General features: G+C 48.8%; 1 protein-coding gene across 1 annotated transcript in view; it reads right to left on the bottom strand.

Annotated features, from left to right (window-relative positions):
• Positions 1–17,852, bottom strand: part of adamts13 (ADAM metallopeptidase with thrombospondin type 1 motif, 13) — a 75,415-nt gene extending 57,563 nt beyond the window's left edge. Inside the window, exons 1-8 of the mRNA XM_038781810.1 lie at positions 17,635–17,852; positions 17,330–17,396; positions 13,430–13,704; positions 11,597–11,738; positions 9,556–9,695; positions 4,725–4,808; positions 1,435–1,559; positions 665–811 (exon numbers count right to left, since the gene is read on the bottom strand). Of these exons, the coding sequence (XP_038637738.1) occupies positions 665–811; positions 1,435–1,559; positions 4,725–4,808; positions 9,556–9,695; positions 11,597–11,738; positions 13,430–13,704; positions 17,330–17,396; positions 17,635–17,706 (1,052 nt within the window). The 5' untranslated portion in view covers positions 17,707–17,852. The remainder of the gene's footprint in view (positions 1–664; positions 812–1,434; positions 1,560–4,724; positions 4,809–9,555; positions 9,696–11,596; positions 11,739–13,429; positions 13,705–17,329; positions 17,397–17,634) is intronic.
• Between the last annotated feature and the right edge of the window lie 588 nt (positions 17,853–18,440).

Raw genomic sequence — 18,440 nt, 5'->3', positions numbered from 1 at the left:
CATCCCTCACTCACTCCCCCAGAGCCTCCATCCCTCACCTCACTCACCATCGCAGAGCCTCCATCCCTCACTCACTCCCCCTAAGCCTCCATCCCTCACTCACTGCCCCAGAGCCTCCATCCCTCACTCACTATCGCAGAGCCTCCATCCCTCACACTATCGCAGAGCCTCCATCCCTCACTCACTCCCCGTGCCTCCATTCCTCACTGACTATCGCTGCGCCTCCATCCCTCACTCACTCCCCCAGTGCCCCATCCCTCGCTCACTATCGCAGAGCCTCCATCCCTCACTCACTATCCCAGTGCCTCCATTTCTCACTCACTATCGCAGAGCCTCCATCTCTCACTCACTATCCCAGAGACTCCATCCCTCAATCACTCCCCCAGTGCCCCCATCCTCACTCACTATCCCAGTGCCTCCATCCCTCAATCTCTCCTCTACAGTATTCCTAGCTCCTTCCCACTACTCCCTGTCGTCTTTACTCCAATAGCCTCCCTATCTCTTTCAATCCCTCTATACCCTCACCTTCACCCCATAGATTCAGTCCTCCAAAAGAAAACATTTCACATAGAATCCAAGACTCTTAAATCGCCTTGTGGGCTCCTTGAATAGATAAATATGGTTTTGCTCTGTTGTTATTGATGAGTCTGTCCCCTGTACCCACCTGTGTCCAATCTCATGAGCCATTGTGATGCCGAGATAGAACCCTGTGTCCTCCGTTATCACACAGCTCCAGAACTGGCTGCACAATCCACCCAGCTGTGTCACACCACGAACCATCTTGTTCCCGTTGTCAGATTCCAGGTCAAATCTCGAAAAGACAAGAAATGGGGGGAATATGAACTTGTGCCTGTGTCAGAGTAACCATCCCAACCCTAAACCCAGCTACAGCCCCAATCCTAACTCCAACCAGCCTCAACCCAACCTCAACTCTATTCCAGTCACAGCGTCACCCACCGTTACACCGTCCAACCCCAACTTATCTCAATTATTCCAATTTAACTGTAATTCCTGACCCAATTCGGCCCTGTTCAAACTTATCCCGAACCCAATCCCTTGTGTAGTATTTAATGACTTCATGGTTGACACAGGTAGGGAAAGAGGTGTTTTCTGGGGTCTTACATATCTCAGTTCCCTGATTCACAATTGAAAAGGGTACTGCCTGATCAGGTCAGTACTTTGGCCAGTGGGAAAACCCCTGAAGGTGGCAGCATGCAGATGCCCACGCCATTGGATGGTGCATTTGCGTGCCCTCATTTTGAGGCTGTTACCACCACGTTAATGCTGATTTTGACCAGTTAAAATCGACCCTAATACGCACGTAAAATAAATGTACCACTAATAAGATGCCAGAAGCCAGTAACTGAAGGTCACACTCCCAGAGTGCACCATTGGGCAGTATTCAGAACACTAACACAGTGACTTGTTCAGTACCTGGTCACGTAGAGAACTAGGTCAGCATGGAGTGGGTCAGAATCATTCCTCGGGTTAATCGTTTGGCTCCATCTGCACAGGTCGATGAGCGATGAAGTGAGGTTTCTGGTGATCGCCAGTCCTTGCTGCAAAGAGAGGGAACTGTTGACAACAAGGAGGCACTTTCTGAGGGCTGACCCCATTCGCACCTCAAGTCTCTCTCTGCCACTCTCTAATTGGTGAATATTACAACAGTAACCATTCTCTGAGGAAAACAGAGAGAGACTGTGGACAGAGAGAGATTTCATGATAAAGATCCCTCGTTTCCCCGGAGTTCCACATCGCCTCTCCTGCACACTTTCCCTCCTCCTCTTTGCAACCTTAGTCTGCAGAAATCAAGATCTATCGCCCTGTCTCCAACTTTCATTTTCCAGAATCTCAAAGCAAGGAACTACAATAATAATCGCTTATTGTCACGAGTAGGCTCCAGCGAAGTTACTGTGAAAAGCCCCAGTCGCCACATTCCGGCGCCTGTTCGGGGAGGCTGGTACGGGAATTGAGCCCGTGCTGCTGGCATTATTCTGCATTGCAAGCCAGCTGTTCAGCCCACTGTGCTGAACCAGCCCCTCACCTCTTTGAGTCTTCCTTTTCTCTGATAGTCCATAGACTTGCAAAACCCCCAAGTGCTGCTTCAGATCTTTATCCCTTTCATCGTGGTGTCCAACCCTTTGACGATTATTTAGGGAGTCTGAAAAAAAACCACACACTTTGGCAGCTCAGAGTTTCAGCAGTTTAATTCCTCAATGAATTGGGGAGTAAATTTACTAAAATCCTAAGGTGCCTTGGGAGAGGCTGCCCTAAACTGAGTATGAAGCCACTTGGGAGGGATTTTAATCCAATTTTGGGTATTGCTAATTTGCGCAGTGATGGTCAACATCTCCTGATTGATTCAGGAGCCCTACTCTGACCTGACCGTCTGGGCAGAGGAATGCAGTCGCTGAGAAGGTGCAGTTTTTCTCTGGAACTTTTCTTGGCCAGCTGTGCTTTTCACGTCTGCTCACTTCTTCCAAACAATCAGTCGCCAGAGGTCATGGCCTTCAGCAACTCCCTCCCAGTGTCAGGATCCGCCATCTTCATATCCCACTTGAAGGTGTCCTTGTACTGGTTGGGTGAATGGCCAGTAAGTCAGGATCCAGTGGCCAGTTCACCGGACAGAAGGTACTTGGACATAAAGCCATCATCCATCTGCTGAACTTGGCAGAACCTGCACAGATGTCGTTGGCTGAGCAATACGTGTACGCTGATGAGAATTAGCAGGTCCCAGGGCCATAAAACCATAAGACATAGGAGCAGAATTAGGCCACTCGGCCCATCGAGTCTGCTCCGCCATTCAATAATGGCTGATATTTCTCTCATCCCCATTCTCCTGCTTTCTCCCCATAACCCCTGATCCCCTCGGGGCCTCTGAGTTGGTGACATCGTCCTGCCAAGAGATGCTGAGAATATGCCTGAGGGAGAGTGGAAACTGCTCATCCTTGTCTCCTGGTGAGCACCTGTTGTCCAGATCTCAACAATGTAGAGGAGTGGACTGAGGATGCTGGCTTGGTGTACTCGCAGTTTGGTGTTCCCAATCAGCAGGGGGTTGCCTCCAGGTCTCGGCAGGTGCTTCAGGCCTCCCCCCCCACCCCCTCCAATTCCCTCAGGAGTAGTGAGAGGGAACTCTTCTGAACCAGCCAGTTCCTTTGCTTCAGGGTCCACTGAAAGGGTGTTGGTAATGACGGCTGGGTCCAGCTGTTCCATCATTGGGGTTGCAGCCTCTCTGTTCCTGATATGGTCTACCCGCTTCCGCAACCATCTCCCTTGTAAGTTCACCAGTAATGAGACAGGACCAGATTTGGTCTCAATTTTCCCAGGTATCCACAATGGACCAGCTGCAAAGTTCCTTACAAATACTAGGTCGCCTACTGCCTTTCACCGAGGCACGACACTTCTTTTGGGAGGCTCGCCTCGTCTCTACCCTCCCACCAAATTGACAACACGAAGGGCCGAATTCCCTGCCGTCGGGATGCTCCATTTTACCGGCAGCGTGGGGGTTTCCCGGCAGCGTGGGGGTTTCCCGGCAGCGTGGGGCTTCCCCACAATGAGAAGCCCCATTGACCAGCCGGTGAAACGGAGCATCCCACTGGCGTGCTGAACCAGAAATCTGGCGTGGCGGGTCGGAGAAACCCGATGGAGGCACTGAGGGAGTGAGTTCTTTGTAAAAAATAAATTTAGAGTACCCAACTCTTTAATAATGGATTCTAAAATCTTACCAATGGCCGAAGTCAGGCTAACCGGCCTATAATTTCTCATCTTCTGCCTCCCTCCCTTCTTTTGTTTAATAAATTTAGAATACTCAATTCTTTTTTCCAATTAAGGGGCAATTTAGCGTGGCCAATCCACCTACCCTGCACATCTTTGGGTTGTGGGGGTGAGACCCACGCAGACACGGGGAGAATTTGCAAACTCCACACGGACAGTGACCCGGGGCAGGGATCAAACCCGGGACCTCAGTGCCGTAAGGCAGCAGTGCTAACCACTGCACCACCGTGCCGCCCCATGCTGCTGTCCATCCCTGTGAACACCAGTTCTATCCGAGAACAAAGGCGGCGAGAGAGTTGTGACCTTTCCTTCGTCTCACCCACGTTTCAAATCCATCCATAGCCTCGCTTCTTCTCACCTCTGTAATCTAGTCCAGACTTACAATCCTCAAGATCTCTGCGTTCCTCCAATTCTGGTCCCTTGAGCATTTCTGATTTTAATCACTCACCACTGGTAAACACCCCTTCAGCTGTCCTTGTCTTAAACTCCGGAATTCCCCCCCTAAACCTCTCTGACTCTTTCTGCTTTAAGATGCTCTTTAAAAATGTCATGATGTGGAGATGCCGGCGTTGGACTGGGGTGAGCACAGTAAGAAGTCTTACAACACCAGGTTAAAGTCCAACAGGTTTGTTTCAAACACGAGCTTTCGGAGCACGGCTCCTTCTTCACCTGAAGAAGGAGCCGTGCTCCGAAAGCTCGTGTTTGAAACAAACCTGTTGGACTTTAACCTGGTGTTGTAAGACTTCTTACTTTAAAAATGTAACCAAGGTTTTGGGCACCTGCTCTAATATCTCCACATGTGGCTCAATATAAAGTTCTGTTGGATAATTGCTCCTGTAAAGCAAGTTTGAACATTGTTACTAAACAATTAACATATGTTAAAGATGCCACTGAAAAGCAAGTTGCTGTTGGTGGAGTTGATCGGGAGCTCCATGGAACAAGGCTCATACCTCAGGCTGTGTCAAGATAACCATCTTCGTTAGGTGCACCCGTACCTGGGAGCCCAAGGAGGCATCTCGCAGTAGCTCAGCAGCCTGTGGGAAACATAACATGAGTGACCAGTTAGAGGTAAAATCCATCGCGAGTCAGGTGGGGCATAGAGAGTTTGGGTTTTGAAACGTAACCAGTCTGACTGACACCTCAGGCTTTTTGTAGTCAAAGAACAAAGAACAATACAGCACAGGAACAGGCCCTTCAGCCCTCCAAGCCTTTACCGCTCATGATACCACCATTGGCTCTCAGCACTTCCTTGTGCCATATCCCTCTATACCCGTCCTATCCATGTGTTTTTCAAGATGCCTTTTGAACGCCGTTAATGTATCTGCTTCCACAACCTCCCCTAGCAGCACGTTCCAGGCACTCACCACCCTCTGTGTAAAAAACCTGCCTCGCACATCCCCTCTAAACTTTTCCCCATGGGCCATAAACCTATGCCTCCTGGTGACTGACCCCTCCACCCTGGGAAAGAGTGCCTGCCCATCCACTCAATTCATGCTCCTCATAATCTTGTAGACCTCTATTTGGTCACCCCTCAACCTCCGCCTTTCTAATCGAAACAGTCCGAGTCTATTCAGTCTCTCCGCATGTGAGCATGCCATATGGGCAGAATCTTAAGACCAGTTCAATAAAAGCCTCTCGGAGAAACACTAATCAAAACTGCTGACCTTAAACTTGGTGTCAGAGAGTAGCAAAAAAATAGGTTTCTTAAACATGCAAAAAGGGCAGAGATGACACTGAGAACACAAATTCAAAATCTGCAAGCAGCTGCTGAAAAGAACAAAGGACAACAGACAAATGCTGCAAGGTTACAGTAGACAAAATAACAGCATACACAGGCTGCAAGTGAAATGAGTGGTTGTGGGGAAAAAGGACCAAAGAAAAGCACACAGAGGCTGCAAGTGAAATTGCTGGTTTCAGAGAAATGGAAAAGGCAGACAAAGGCTCTATGTAAATTACTGGGTGAGTAGTAATGGCTGCAGTCAATTTTCCAATCATGTCTCCAGTTGAAAAATGGCGCAAGGCAAAACTGGAGATTTTCCAACTACAGTGGCAAAAAAGTATGAGTTTGCAACAGACTTAATTAAGGAGCCTGTAATGATTAAAGTAGCTACACTTTGAACACTGCGGGGGGTGAACTACTACAAAGTGTGTCCAACCTTCAGCTCAGTTGGTTGGACAGCTGGCCAACAACAACGGGGTTAATTCCCGTACTGACTGAGGTTATTCATGAAGGCCCCGTCTTCTCAACCTTGCCCCTCACCTGAGATGTGGTGATCCTCAGGTTAAACCATCATTAGTTAGCTCTCTCCCTCAAAGGGGAAAGCAGCCTATGGTCATCTGGGACTATGGCGACTTTACTCACTTCTACCAACGTAAATCTAAGAGATGGGTGGCATGGCGGCACAGTGGTTAGCACTGCTGACTCCCGTCAGCAGGGACCCGGGTTCAATTCCGGCCTTGGGTGACTGCCCGTGTGGAGTTTGCAAGTTTGCACGTCGCTCCATATCTGCGTTGAGTTTCCTCCGGGTGCGCCAGTTTCCTTCCACAGTCCAAAGGTTAGGTGGATTGGCATTGCTGAATTGCCCCTTAGTGTCCAAAAGGTTAGGTTAGGTGAGGTTACTGGGTTACAGGGATAGGGCAGGGGTGTAGGTTGAGGTAAGGAGGGTCGGTGCAGACTCGATGGGCCGAATGGCCGCCTTCTGCACTGTAGGGATTCTATGGATTCTAGGAGAAAGAAAAAAGACGACAGAGATTTTGAAAGCTCTAAACGCAAATTTTGAACCTCAAGTGAATGTTTACATATGAACAATATGAAAATGAAATGAAAAATGAAAATCACTTATTGCCACAAGTAGGCTTCAAATGAAGTTACTGTGAAAAGCCCCTAGTCGCCACATTCCGGCGCCTGTTTGGGGAGGCTGGTACGGGAATATGTATTCAGTATTATGGTTCAGAATAACGATGAGACCACTGAACGGTGCACGCAGTAACGCAACTGGCAGAATCATATGAATTTGAACAGCTAATGGATGATCTGGCTGAAGATAGATTGGTCCGAGGAGTGAGAGACCCCACAGTGAGAGTGAGCCTACCAAAGATGAGAAACATATGTTGAAGAAAGTGACAGACGTGTATTGAAATGTAGAAGTTGTGAATCATCAGTCAGAGCATGTATATGGGGGAGAAGACCAGGATATACAGAAAGAGTTGAGCAATTGCAAAGGGCAATCGGAGCGCAGCAGGAATGGGAAAAGAAGGATTGTCCGGTATGGGGAAAGTTGTGCTTTAACTGCAAGAAGCTGAATCATTTTGTACACAAGTGTTTGACCATAAATAAAGCAAATCATGGCCTTGGTCACCGGCGAGATATCAGCTGGCGAGTCTGATGAAGAAGTTTACACAATACAACCAATTGGTTTAGGCAAGTCCTTTGGAAACAAATGACTTGTGTGTGTTACAGTGATGACCACAGAGGGAGGGAGGGTATCAATCGAACAAGGAGTGTCAGGTAGGCACAGGTGCACCATTAGCATAATGACCTTCACTGATCTGTGTTAAGCGGCTCAACTTGGCGATCCTAAAGCAAACCCCTCAAAAGTAAGATTGAAGCTATATGAAAGGACAAGTTAGTCCGACAGCCTAATGCAATGGCAAGAAGGAAAATCTGGAGTTCCACCTCAGAGATGGGACACAGCGGACACTCATTTCAGTTGAAGCAAGTCTAAAGCTTGGACTGGTAACCCTGGCTGTGTCAACAGAGAAAAGGCAACAAAAGACCCCAGAGTAAGGGAAACAAAAACTCCAGAGAGGGGAAGACAGAGGAGCCCAGAGTGAGGGAGACAGAAGATCCCAAAGCGAGAGTGATAATGTTCAAGTAAACCATAAGTTGGTTGCTGACCACATCAATGCAATGAAATCCCTGAGCCGAAAGTAAATATTTGACAGGAAAATGTTCACATTAATGAAAAATGAAATGAAAATCGCTTATTGCCACAAGTAGGCTTCAAATGAAGTTACTGTGAAAAGCCCCTAGTCGCCACATTCCGGCAGCTGTTCAGGGAGGCTGGTATGGAAATTGAACCGTGCAGCTGGCCTGCCTTGGTTTGCTTTAAAAGCCAGCTCTTTAGCCCTGTGCTAGCTGGAAGAGTTGAAGGACAAGATTCCAGCTGGGTTTATACCTTTGAAACCGCATGGTAAACCAAAGTCGTCAATGAACCAAGCTGTGCGAAATCTGACTAAACAACCTTCAGGTACAACACAAAGGTATCTGGAGGAAAGAATGACCCAAAATTCCACAGCTGACAACACAAAGCGGGAGTATATCCGCTCAGTTAGCGAAACTGCTCATTCACAGCAACGGGGCAGTCAGGGAGAAGAGATCTCACCAGCTGCGCAGGGAACAAAACTACCATCAATCCCAGAGGTCCATGTGTCCCCAGCAACGTCAATGGAACAACAGTCACCACGGTAACAAGGGCCACGGGAACGACACTCTCTAGACAAAGAACATCACCCTGAAAACCTGCACAATTCAAAGTTTATGTGTTCAATCCATGTGCAGAGACTGCCTAATCGACCAAACAGTCATTAATGAAAATGAAAATGAAATGAAAATGAAATGAAAATCGCTTATTGTCACGAGTAGGCTTCAATGAAGTTACTGTGAAAAGCCCCTAGTCGCCACATTCCGGTGCCTGTCCGGGGAGGCTGGTACGGGAATCGAACCGTGCTGCTGGCCTGCTTGGTCTGCTTTAAAAGCCAGCGATTTAGCCCAGTGAGCTAAACCAGCCCCGAATGAGAACAGTGAGTAACAGGATCTTGAATGCAAAATTCCACTTTTTTCTAGGAAAAGGGGAATGTTTTAGTTCAATGTGAAAGGGGGGATGTTTGAGTTTTGAAATATAACCAGTCTGATTGACACCTCAGGCTTTCTGTAGTCATGTGACCATGACTTACAAGATCTACTTACAAGATAATACATGGCTTAGAAAGGGTCGACGCAAAGAAACTTTCCGTTAGGCAAGGAGACGAGGACCCGTGGGCACAGCCTTAGAATTAGAGGGTTAAATTCAGAACAGAAATGCGGAGACATTTCTTCAGCCAGAGAGTGGTGGGCCTGTGGAATTCATTGCCGCGGAGTGCAGTGGAGGCCGGGACGCTAAATGGCTTCAAGGCAGAGATAGATAAATTCTTGATGTCGCGAGGAATTAAGGGCTACGGGGAGAATGCTGGTAGGTGGAGTTGAAATGCCCATCAGCCATGATTGAATGGCGGAGTGGACTCGATGGGCCGAATGGCCTTACTTCCACTCCTATGTCTTATGGTCTTATGGACATGCATGCCTCTGGAGGCAGACACTTTAAATAGGTATCAATAAAAGTTCCATAAAAATCTCTCAGAGAAACACAGTAATGAAGAGCACTATCCTTATACCTGCAACAGAGACACCAGCAGCTCACACATTCCTCTGGGCTGTTTGGGCAGGTCACCATCTTAGAGGAGGACCCACCACCGGGGAGCAGGAGGTCCCAGTGCATCACCCACTGACCTGGGAAGCTGCATGGCGCAGAGACCCCAGAGTTGACAGGTGACGGGTCAAGCTGTGAGGTGTGACCACGCTCTCCAGAACCACAGGAGGTCCACATTTAGGAACAGAGCTATTGCTGGATGCAAAACGACCAAGGTGTGTGCTTGGTGGCTGCACACAGGAATGAGTTATTTCAGACTGAGCCCCCCCCCACCAGAGTTCAGCCTCTACCAAGGGACCCCAAAGACACTCACAATGTTCAGGTTGGTGAGGATGTAACGCTCCGTGTCCTGTTTGTGAAAGTTGTACACATCAGGCATCACCACAACCAGCAGCTCCAGATGTTTTGCTTCCTTCACAGACCGCCTTACCACCAGAGAAGACCTGGGTCCACCTGCAATGTTCAAGCACAACAGGGTATTCAGGGGCTGATCTGCTGTGGGTGGGCGGGTAATGAGATGGACAATGCAATAAGTTTGGCAAAAGGCAAACTGAGTTAACACTCGGAGCGCAAGAACAGGAAGAAGCCACTCGACCTTTGAGATGTTGTAATAGTTCACTGAGAACATGCCTGATCCCTTGACAAGCTCAGAAAAATAAAATCTATCAACTTCAGTCCTGATTGTCCCCAGAATTCACCATCCGTTGGGGCAGTGAGCTCCAGAATTCCACTATCCTTTGTCTGAAGAAATGTTTCCCAAGTGGTCAAGTCCAAATTTTAAGGTTACATCCAATTATTCTGGATTCCCATTCAGAGGGAGCAGTTTATTCATATTTACTACCGGTTTCGTTTTAGATACCTTTGGTCAGATCATTGCAAAACCTTGATGAGATTTTGATTTAGATTTAGATTGTACACCTGCAGACACGAGACAGGATGAGGCTCGGATACGATTCCCTCCGCAGTCAAATAGCCGATCAATGAGCATCTGGCTGAGACCCAGAAGCACTTTGAAGAGTTGGAAGAAAGATCATTAAACTCAGTTTATTCCACTGATCCAACCAGGCAAATATCTCTATTTATGGAAATGAAAAATTGTATTTACAGAGCACATTTCAAATTCTCACACAATCTACAGCCAATGAGGTACATTTGAAGTGTAGTCACTGTCATATTGCAGGAAATGTGGCAGCCACTTTGTACACAGCAAGATTCCACAACCAGAAATGCAATAATAACCAGATCAACCGTTTAGTGTTGTCGCTGCAGAGATTAAATTGACTCGCAGAACTGACCCTCCGACAGTGCGGCACTCCCTCAGTACTGACCCTCTGACAGTGCGGCACTCCCTCAGTACTGACCCTCTGACAGTGCGGCACTCCCTCAGTACTGACCCTCTGACAGTGCGGCACTCCCTCAGTACTGACCCACTGACAGTGCGGCACTCCCTCAGTACTGACCCTCTGACAGTGCAGCACTCCCTCAGTACTGACCCTCTGACAGTGTAGCACGCCCTCAGTACTGACCCTCTGACAGTGCGGCACTCCCTCAGTACTGACCCTCTGACAGTGCGGCACTCCCTCAGTACTGACCCTCTGACAGTGTAGCACTCCCTCAGTACTGACCCTCTGACAGTGTAGCACTCCCTCAGTACTGACCCTCTGACAGTGCGGCACTCCCTCAGTACTGACCCTCTGACAGTGCAGCACTCCCTCAGTACTGACCCTCTGACACTGCAGCACTCCCTCAGTACTGACCCTCTGACAGTGCGGCACTCCCTCAGTACTGACCCTCTGACAGTGCGGCACTCCCTCAGTACTGACCCTCTGACAGTGCAGCACTCCCTCAGTACTGACCCTCTGACAGTGCAGCACTCCCTCAGTACTGACCCTCTGACAGTGTAGCACTCCCTCAGTACTGACCCTCTGACAGTGCAGCACTCCCTCAGTACTGACCCTCTGACAGTGCGGCACTCCCTCAGTACTGACCCTCTGACAGTGCGGCACTCCCTCAGTACTGACCCTCTGTCAATGTAGCACTCCCTCAGTACTGACCCTCTGACAGTGTAGCACGCCCTCAGTGCTAAACTGAGAGTTTCTGACTGGGTTAGCTGCTTGAGTATCTGGCAACGACTCAAACGCAAAATCTTCTGACTCAGAGGTGACGGATCAGCCTGTTGAGTGAGACTGACTACTTTACTACAACCAGCGTTATCCACTCCTGCCAGAGGCAGGTATCACTGCGTGTGGATCGGGAAGATCAGGAGTGCAGCCAAAAGTCAGTTCCCACCATTGTTGGGATTGGAAAGCCCGGCCGATGATGTTGAGCAGAAAGGTAATGTTTTAATGTCTTACCGTAGTTAGCAGCACGCTGGCCATTGTCATGGAGAGGAGAATGGAAAGCTACAAGTGGCACAATATCCTCTCCATTTCCAGCTGCTTTCACATTCTTTGCATGAATGTAAATCTTCTTCTCCTTTGTAAATATCAGAGCGTGCTACAGGGTGAGGAGGGCCGACATTAGAATATTAGCTTCCAAAATAAATTACACTGATTTGTGTCTTTCGAGAAGATCCAGAAGTATTTCACAGCTAGCGCATGCACATCACATTTTCCCAGAGAATGGTGTTGACTCAGGAACAAATATCAGCCCAGGGTACGGGGGAGTACTCCCTGCTCTTCGTCAGAACAGAGCGCTGCGGGATATTTTAGATTCACCTGAGAGGGCAAACAGAGACTTAATCTAATGTTGCATCCGAAATTGGACTAAAACAGTGCAGCACTCCCTCAGTACTGACCCTCTGACAGTGCGGCACTCCCTCAGTACTGACCCTCTGACAGTGCGGCACTCCCTCAGTACTGACCCTCTGACAGTGCAGCACTCCCTCAGTACTGACCCTCTGACAGTGCGGCACTCCCTCAGTACTGACCCTCTGACAGTGCGGCACTCCCTCAGTACTGACCCTCTGACAGTGCGGCACTCCCTCAGTACTGACCCTCTGACAGTGCAGCACTCCCTCAGTACTGACCCTCTGACAGTGCGGCACTCCCTCAGTACTGACCCTCTGACAGTGCAGCACTCCCTCAGTACTGACCCTCTGACAGTGCGGCAGTCCCTCAGTACTGACCCTCTGACAGTGCGGCACTCCCTCAGTTCTGACCCTCTGACAGTGCGGCACTCCCTCAGTACTGACCCTCTGACAGTGCGGCACTCCCTCAGTACTGACCCTCTGACAGTGCAGCACTCCCTCAGTACGGCAGCAGCAATATTAGCTTAGATCATGTCCTCAAGTCTTTGAATGGGAATTGAATCTATACCGTTCTGATTCAGAGGTGAAATACTGCCCATTATCATGAAATGAAAAAATTATTTTCATGAAAATCGCTTATTGTCACAAGTAGGCTTGAATGAATTTACTGTGAAAAGCCCCTAGTCACCACATTCCGGCGCCTGTTCGGGGAGACTGGTACGGGAATTGAACCGTGCTGCTGGCCTGCCTTGGTCTGCTTTCAAAGCCAGCGATTTAGCCCAGTGTGCGAAACCAGCCACACATAGAATTCCTACAGTGGAGTTGGAGGCCATTCGGCCTATCAGGTCTGCATTGACCCTCTGAAAGAGCAGTCCACTCAAGCCAACACCCCTGCCCTCTCCCAATATCCCCCCATCCTAAACTACACATCTGTCGACAAGTAAGGGGCAATTTAGCATGGCCAATCCACGTAACCTGCACATCTTTGGACTGGGAGGAAACCGGAGCACCCGGAGGAAACCCACGCAGACACGGGGAGAACGTGCAGACTCCACATAAACAGTCACCCGAGGCTGGAATGAACCCGGTTCCCTGACGCTGTGAGGCAAGAGTGCTAACCACTGTGCCACTGTTGCTGCTCGTTGATCCACAGCTGACAACCATGGATTGGATTTCTGGCTCAGATTCAGAGTTCAGTGTTGTTCTCTTTCAAGTTGTTAGCTGATTTTGCAATCTTTGGGGATCGGTGGTTGTGTGCAACATCAATGCTCTGATGGTCCAAGTCTGAATGAATGACCCCAAGTTCTGAGTGAATGAGCAGCAGTCTCACTGGCATTTGAAGCACTAACGTGTGGACTGGTTTATCCGTTTGACTAATATGGACATTTAGGCACACAAACTGACAGGGTTTGGTTTTATATCGACTTTAGCTGCTTACCAAGTGACCGTGGCAGTAGCTGGTCAGTGCCCGAGTTCCTGGAGGCCAAACTAACTCCCCATTTTGAATACAACTCTCCGGCAATCGACTGATGATACTGAATGAGGAGTTGAAGACTTGTTGGACATAGGACAAGTCGGAAGCAAGTCTGTGCTCGGCAGAGAATCGCAGCTGATACACTTCCCCCAAGGTCTCCAGAGTACACAGCTCCTCCTCACAGGAATGCCGCTGGATCAGACCCCGGCACTGACATCGGAAGCTTGCTGGGGCTGACTCTGTAATTCAGAAATTATAAACCAAACTCTGACATGTGATTGTAGAGGGCCGTCATTCGCAGTCACAGGTCAGGCCAATCTCAGGCTTAGAAGAACACACAGTAGATCAAGGTTTTGATTTCCTAACTCCTTCCCATTCACTCCCATTGTTCAAGATTACAATGGATCAAACCCCTTCCCATTCACTCCCATTGTGCACAATCCCAATGGATCAAACCCCTTCCCATTCACTCCCACTGTGCACAATCTCAATGGATCAAACCCCTTCCCATTCATTCCCATTCTACACAATCCCAATGGATCAAACCCCTTCCCATTCACTCCCATTGTTCACAATCCCAATGGATCAAACCCCTTCCCATTCACTCCCATTGTTCACAATCCCAAATGATCCAAACCCCTTCCCATTCACTCCTATTGTACACAATCCCAATGGATCAAACCCCTGCCCATCACTCCCATTGTACACAATCCCAATGGATCAAACCCCTTCCCATTCACTCCCATTGTACACAATCCCAATGGATCAAACCCCTTCCCATTCACTCCCATTGTACACAATCCCAATGGATCAAACCCCTTCCCATTCACTCCCATTGTTCACAATCCCAATGGATCAAACCCCTTCCCATTCACTCCCATTGTTCACAATCCCAATGGATCAAACCCCTTCCCATTCACTCCCATTGTTCACAATCCCAATGGATCAAACCCCTTCCCATTCACTCCCATTGTACACAATCCCAATGGATCAAACCCCTTCCCATTCACTCCCATTGTTCACAATCCCAATGGATCAAACCCCTTCCCATTCACTCCCATTGTTCACAATCCCAATGGATCAAACCCCTTCCCATCACTCCCATTGTACACAATCCCAATGGATCCAAATCCCTTCCCATTCACTCCCATTGTTCACAATCCCAATGGATCAAACCCCATCACTCCCATTGTTCACAATCCCAATGGCTCAAACCCCTTACCATTCACTCCCATTGTACACAATCCCAATGGATCAAACCCCTTCCCATTCACTCCCATTGTTCACAATCCCAATGGATCAAACCCCATCCCATTCACTCCCATTGTACACAATCCCAATGGATCAAACCCCTTCCCATTCACTCCCATTGTACACAATCCCAATGGTTCAAACCCCTTCCCATTCACTCCCATTGTACACAATCCTAATGGATCAAACCCCTTCCCATTCACTCCCATTGTTCACAAACCCAATGGATCAAACCCCTTCCCATTCACTCCCATTGTGCACAATCCCAATGGATCAAACCCCTTCCCATTGACTCCCATTGTACACAAACCCAATGGATCAAACCCCTTCCCATTCACTCCCATTGTACACAATCCCAATGGATCAAACCCCTTCCCATTCACTCCCATTGTATACAATCACAATGGACCAAACCCCATCCCATTCACTCCCATTGTACACAATCCCAATGGATCAAACCCCTTCCCGTTCACTCCCATTGTTCATAATCCCAATGGATCAAACCCCTTCCCTTTCACTCCCATTGTTCATAATCCCAATGGATCAAACCCCTTCCCATTCACTCCCGTTCTACACAATCCCAATGGATCAAACCCCTTCCCTTTCACTCCCATTGTTCATAATCCCAATGGATCAAACCCCTTCCCATTCACTCCCGTTCTACACAATCCCAATGGATCAAACCCCTTCCCATTCACTCCCGTTCTACACAATCCCAATGGATCAAACCCCTTCCCATTCACTCCCATTGTTCACAATCCCAATGGATCAAACCCCTTCCCATTCACTCCCATTGTTCACAATCCCAATGGGTCAAACCCTTACTCACTATAATAACTCTCTTGAGACCCTTGGGGGCAGCCGGTTGATCTCCTCGTCGGGCTCAGGAAATAAGAGGCTGGATTCTCCGCAGCCCTGCACCGAAATCGCGTTTGGCGCGGGGGTGGAGAACTGATGTTTACGTGGGAATTGTGCCCCGCGCTGCTTCCGCGATTCTCCGGGCAAAACTGGCCGAGTTCCCGACGGCGTGGTTCTAACCTCTCAGTCTGCGGCTGTCCTGGTGGGGGGGCGGGCGGATCGGGCACGGGGGGGGGGGGGGGGGGGGGGGGGGGGTAGTTCTGTCGGATGAGTGTCTGCCTCAATCATATCAAGTCCCTGGAATGGGATTTTGAGGCTCTGTGCCGACAGAGAGGAGTGAAAGAAGTTCTCAGTGAGCCGTAACTCACACCTTGATGTGGAGATGCCGGCGTTGGACTGGGGTGAGCACAGTAAGAAGTTTTACAACACCAGGTTAAAGTCCAACAGGTTTGATTCAAACACGAGCTTTCGGAGCGCAGCTCCTTCCTCAGGTGAATGGCGAGGTATGTTCCAGAAACACGCCCCCACTACTGGCCTTCAAACAACCGCGCAACCTCAAACAAACCATTGTTTGCAGCAAATTACCCAGCTTTCAGAACAGCGACCACAACACCACACAGCCCTGCCAGGGCAATCTCTGCAAGACATGCCAGATCATCGACTCGGATACCACCATTACACGTGGTATCACCACCCACCAGGTACACGGCACATACTCGTGCGACTCGACCAATGTTGTCTACCTCTTACGCTGCAGGAAAGGATGTCCTGAAGTGTTGTACATTGGCGACAACGAATGAAAGGGGCATCGTGCAACAATCACCAGGCAGGAATGCTCCCTTCCAGTCGGGGAACACTTCAGCAGTCAAGGGCATTCAGCCTCTGATCCCTGGGTAAGCGTTCTCCAAGGCGGCCTTCAGGACACGCGGCAACGCAGAATTGCCGAGCAAAAACTTATAGCTAAGTTCCGCACGCATGAGTGCGGCCTCAACAGGGATCTTGGATTCATGTCGCATTACATCCACCCCCCACCATCAGGCCTGGACTTGCAAAACCCTACCAACTGTTCGGGCTTGAGACAATTCACACCTCTTTAACCTGTGAGTATCCCTCTCCCTGGATCTGCAATGATTTGATTACCTGCAAATGCCTGCATTCCAAGCATTGTCCAGCATCTCTGACTTTGTCTATATAAATGTTTCTGGAACATACCTCTCCATTCACCTGAGGAAGGAGCTGCGCTCCGAAAGCTCGTGTTTGAATCAAACCTGTTGGACTTTAACCTGGTGTTGTAAGACTTCTTACTGAACTCACACCTTGACCCAGCTTTCATTGCATGTCCATGATGAAGTGAACTCATCCAGTGGACAGAGTTGATATCAGTCATCCTGGATTCAGCAGAATGGAAAGGAGTTAAACTCAGTGAGCCTCCTGGCCAGTGCCCACCCCCCAATTCCTCTCTCAGTGTCCCCCCAACCCTTGATGCTAAGTGAGAAGAGCATTCAGTTTAACTGTGCTGCCTCCGCAGTTGAACATTCACCACCTGGACTTGTGCAGAAAGAAGGACGAGTCTTTGCTGCCTTCATTATTTGTCTCGTTGTTGCTTTGCTGCAGCTCCTGCCCTTTAATAAACCAGCTGAGGTCCTTATTTACAGCAGTGAAACAAGCCTACTTCAGTATAATATTAACCAATTTACCATCTGTAAACACCAGGACTCCGCTTAGGGGACGAAGAGCAAGTGAGCAGATTCATACCTCCAATCCTCGAGGAGTCATCAAAATAAGACAGCTCATCGGCACCCTTGACAAATCCTGGAAACGCCTGTGGGAGAAGCGGATGAGAACGGTTAGACAAGAAACACATTTCTGACAGACGTAAAACAAACCCCCTGTAAATCCTCAATCAAAATAGAGAAGCAGTTCAGTCAAAAACTAAACCATTCCCCTCCCTCCAGCACCCCACACCCTCCAACCTCAGCACCCTCCAATCGCACCCTCCAACCTTTTGAGGAAGATTAATTGGTGCAAGTTGTATTTTGTTAATTGGGAGGTGGGCTTACCTGCTTCAGGAATAATCCGATACACCAGAGCTGGAATCTCAGAACCATGAAGCGCGTTGAGACACTCGACATTGTGTCAACTTCAAACAGTCGGGAGGATCACACGGAGAGACAGCAGTATTACCAGCAGCAAAGGCCTGTTTGGGATGTCACTCACCGAGCCCCAACTCAGCAATAGGTCCGTTTGCATTATTTTTGGCACATTACCCCTTGGTGATTGCAAAACTCCACAAATAGCTGGATCAGTCAAGCAGAGGTCACTGCCCCCTGGACAAGGCAGGGTTTTTACACACACACACGCACACACACACACACACACAAACTTGAGAACAAAACTTGAACAGAGTAACGAAAATTCATAAAATATAAAAGCTTCTATCATAATTGTCAAAATGGATTTGAATAAATAGTTGAAGGGGAGAAAGATGGAGGTCCATTGGCGAGAAGACAGGGACTAATTGGATTGCTCTTTCAAAGGGCTAGCACAGGCATTATGGCCAGAATGGCCTCATTCTGTGCTGAATGATTTCATAATATCGAGCCTCAGTGCACTCCTATCTCCATATTGCGGAAAAGGAAAATAAAAAGAGGCATTGGATGATGTACCATCAATTGGACGCGAGACACGATGAATATCCAAACTGTGGCTTTAATCAGCTAGTTGTTAGCCCGGTGGCCGACTGCAGAGACAGGCCGCCCGCCGGGAAACCTGGGTACTTATACCCCGCCTCGGAGGCGGGGTCTACTTGCCTCTCGGCCAATTGGTGAGCAGTCACATGACTAGTCCCAGCCAATCAGATGAGAGG

Source organism: Scyliorhinus canicula, chromosome 21 (assembly GCF_902713615.1).
Source record: "Scyliorhinus canicula chromosome 21, sScyCan1.1, whole genome shotgun sequence".
NCBI lineage: Eukaryota > Metazoa > Chordata > Chondrichthyes > Carcharhiniformes > Scyliorhinidae > Scyliorhinus > Scyliorhinus canicula.
Note: the sequence above shows the minus strand (reverse complement) of the source record. Positions and strands in the feature narration are given on the sequence as shown.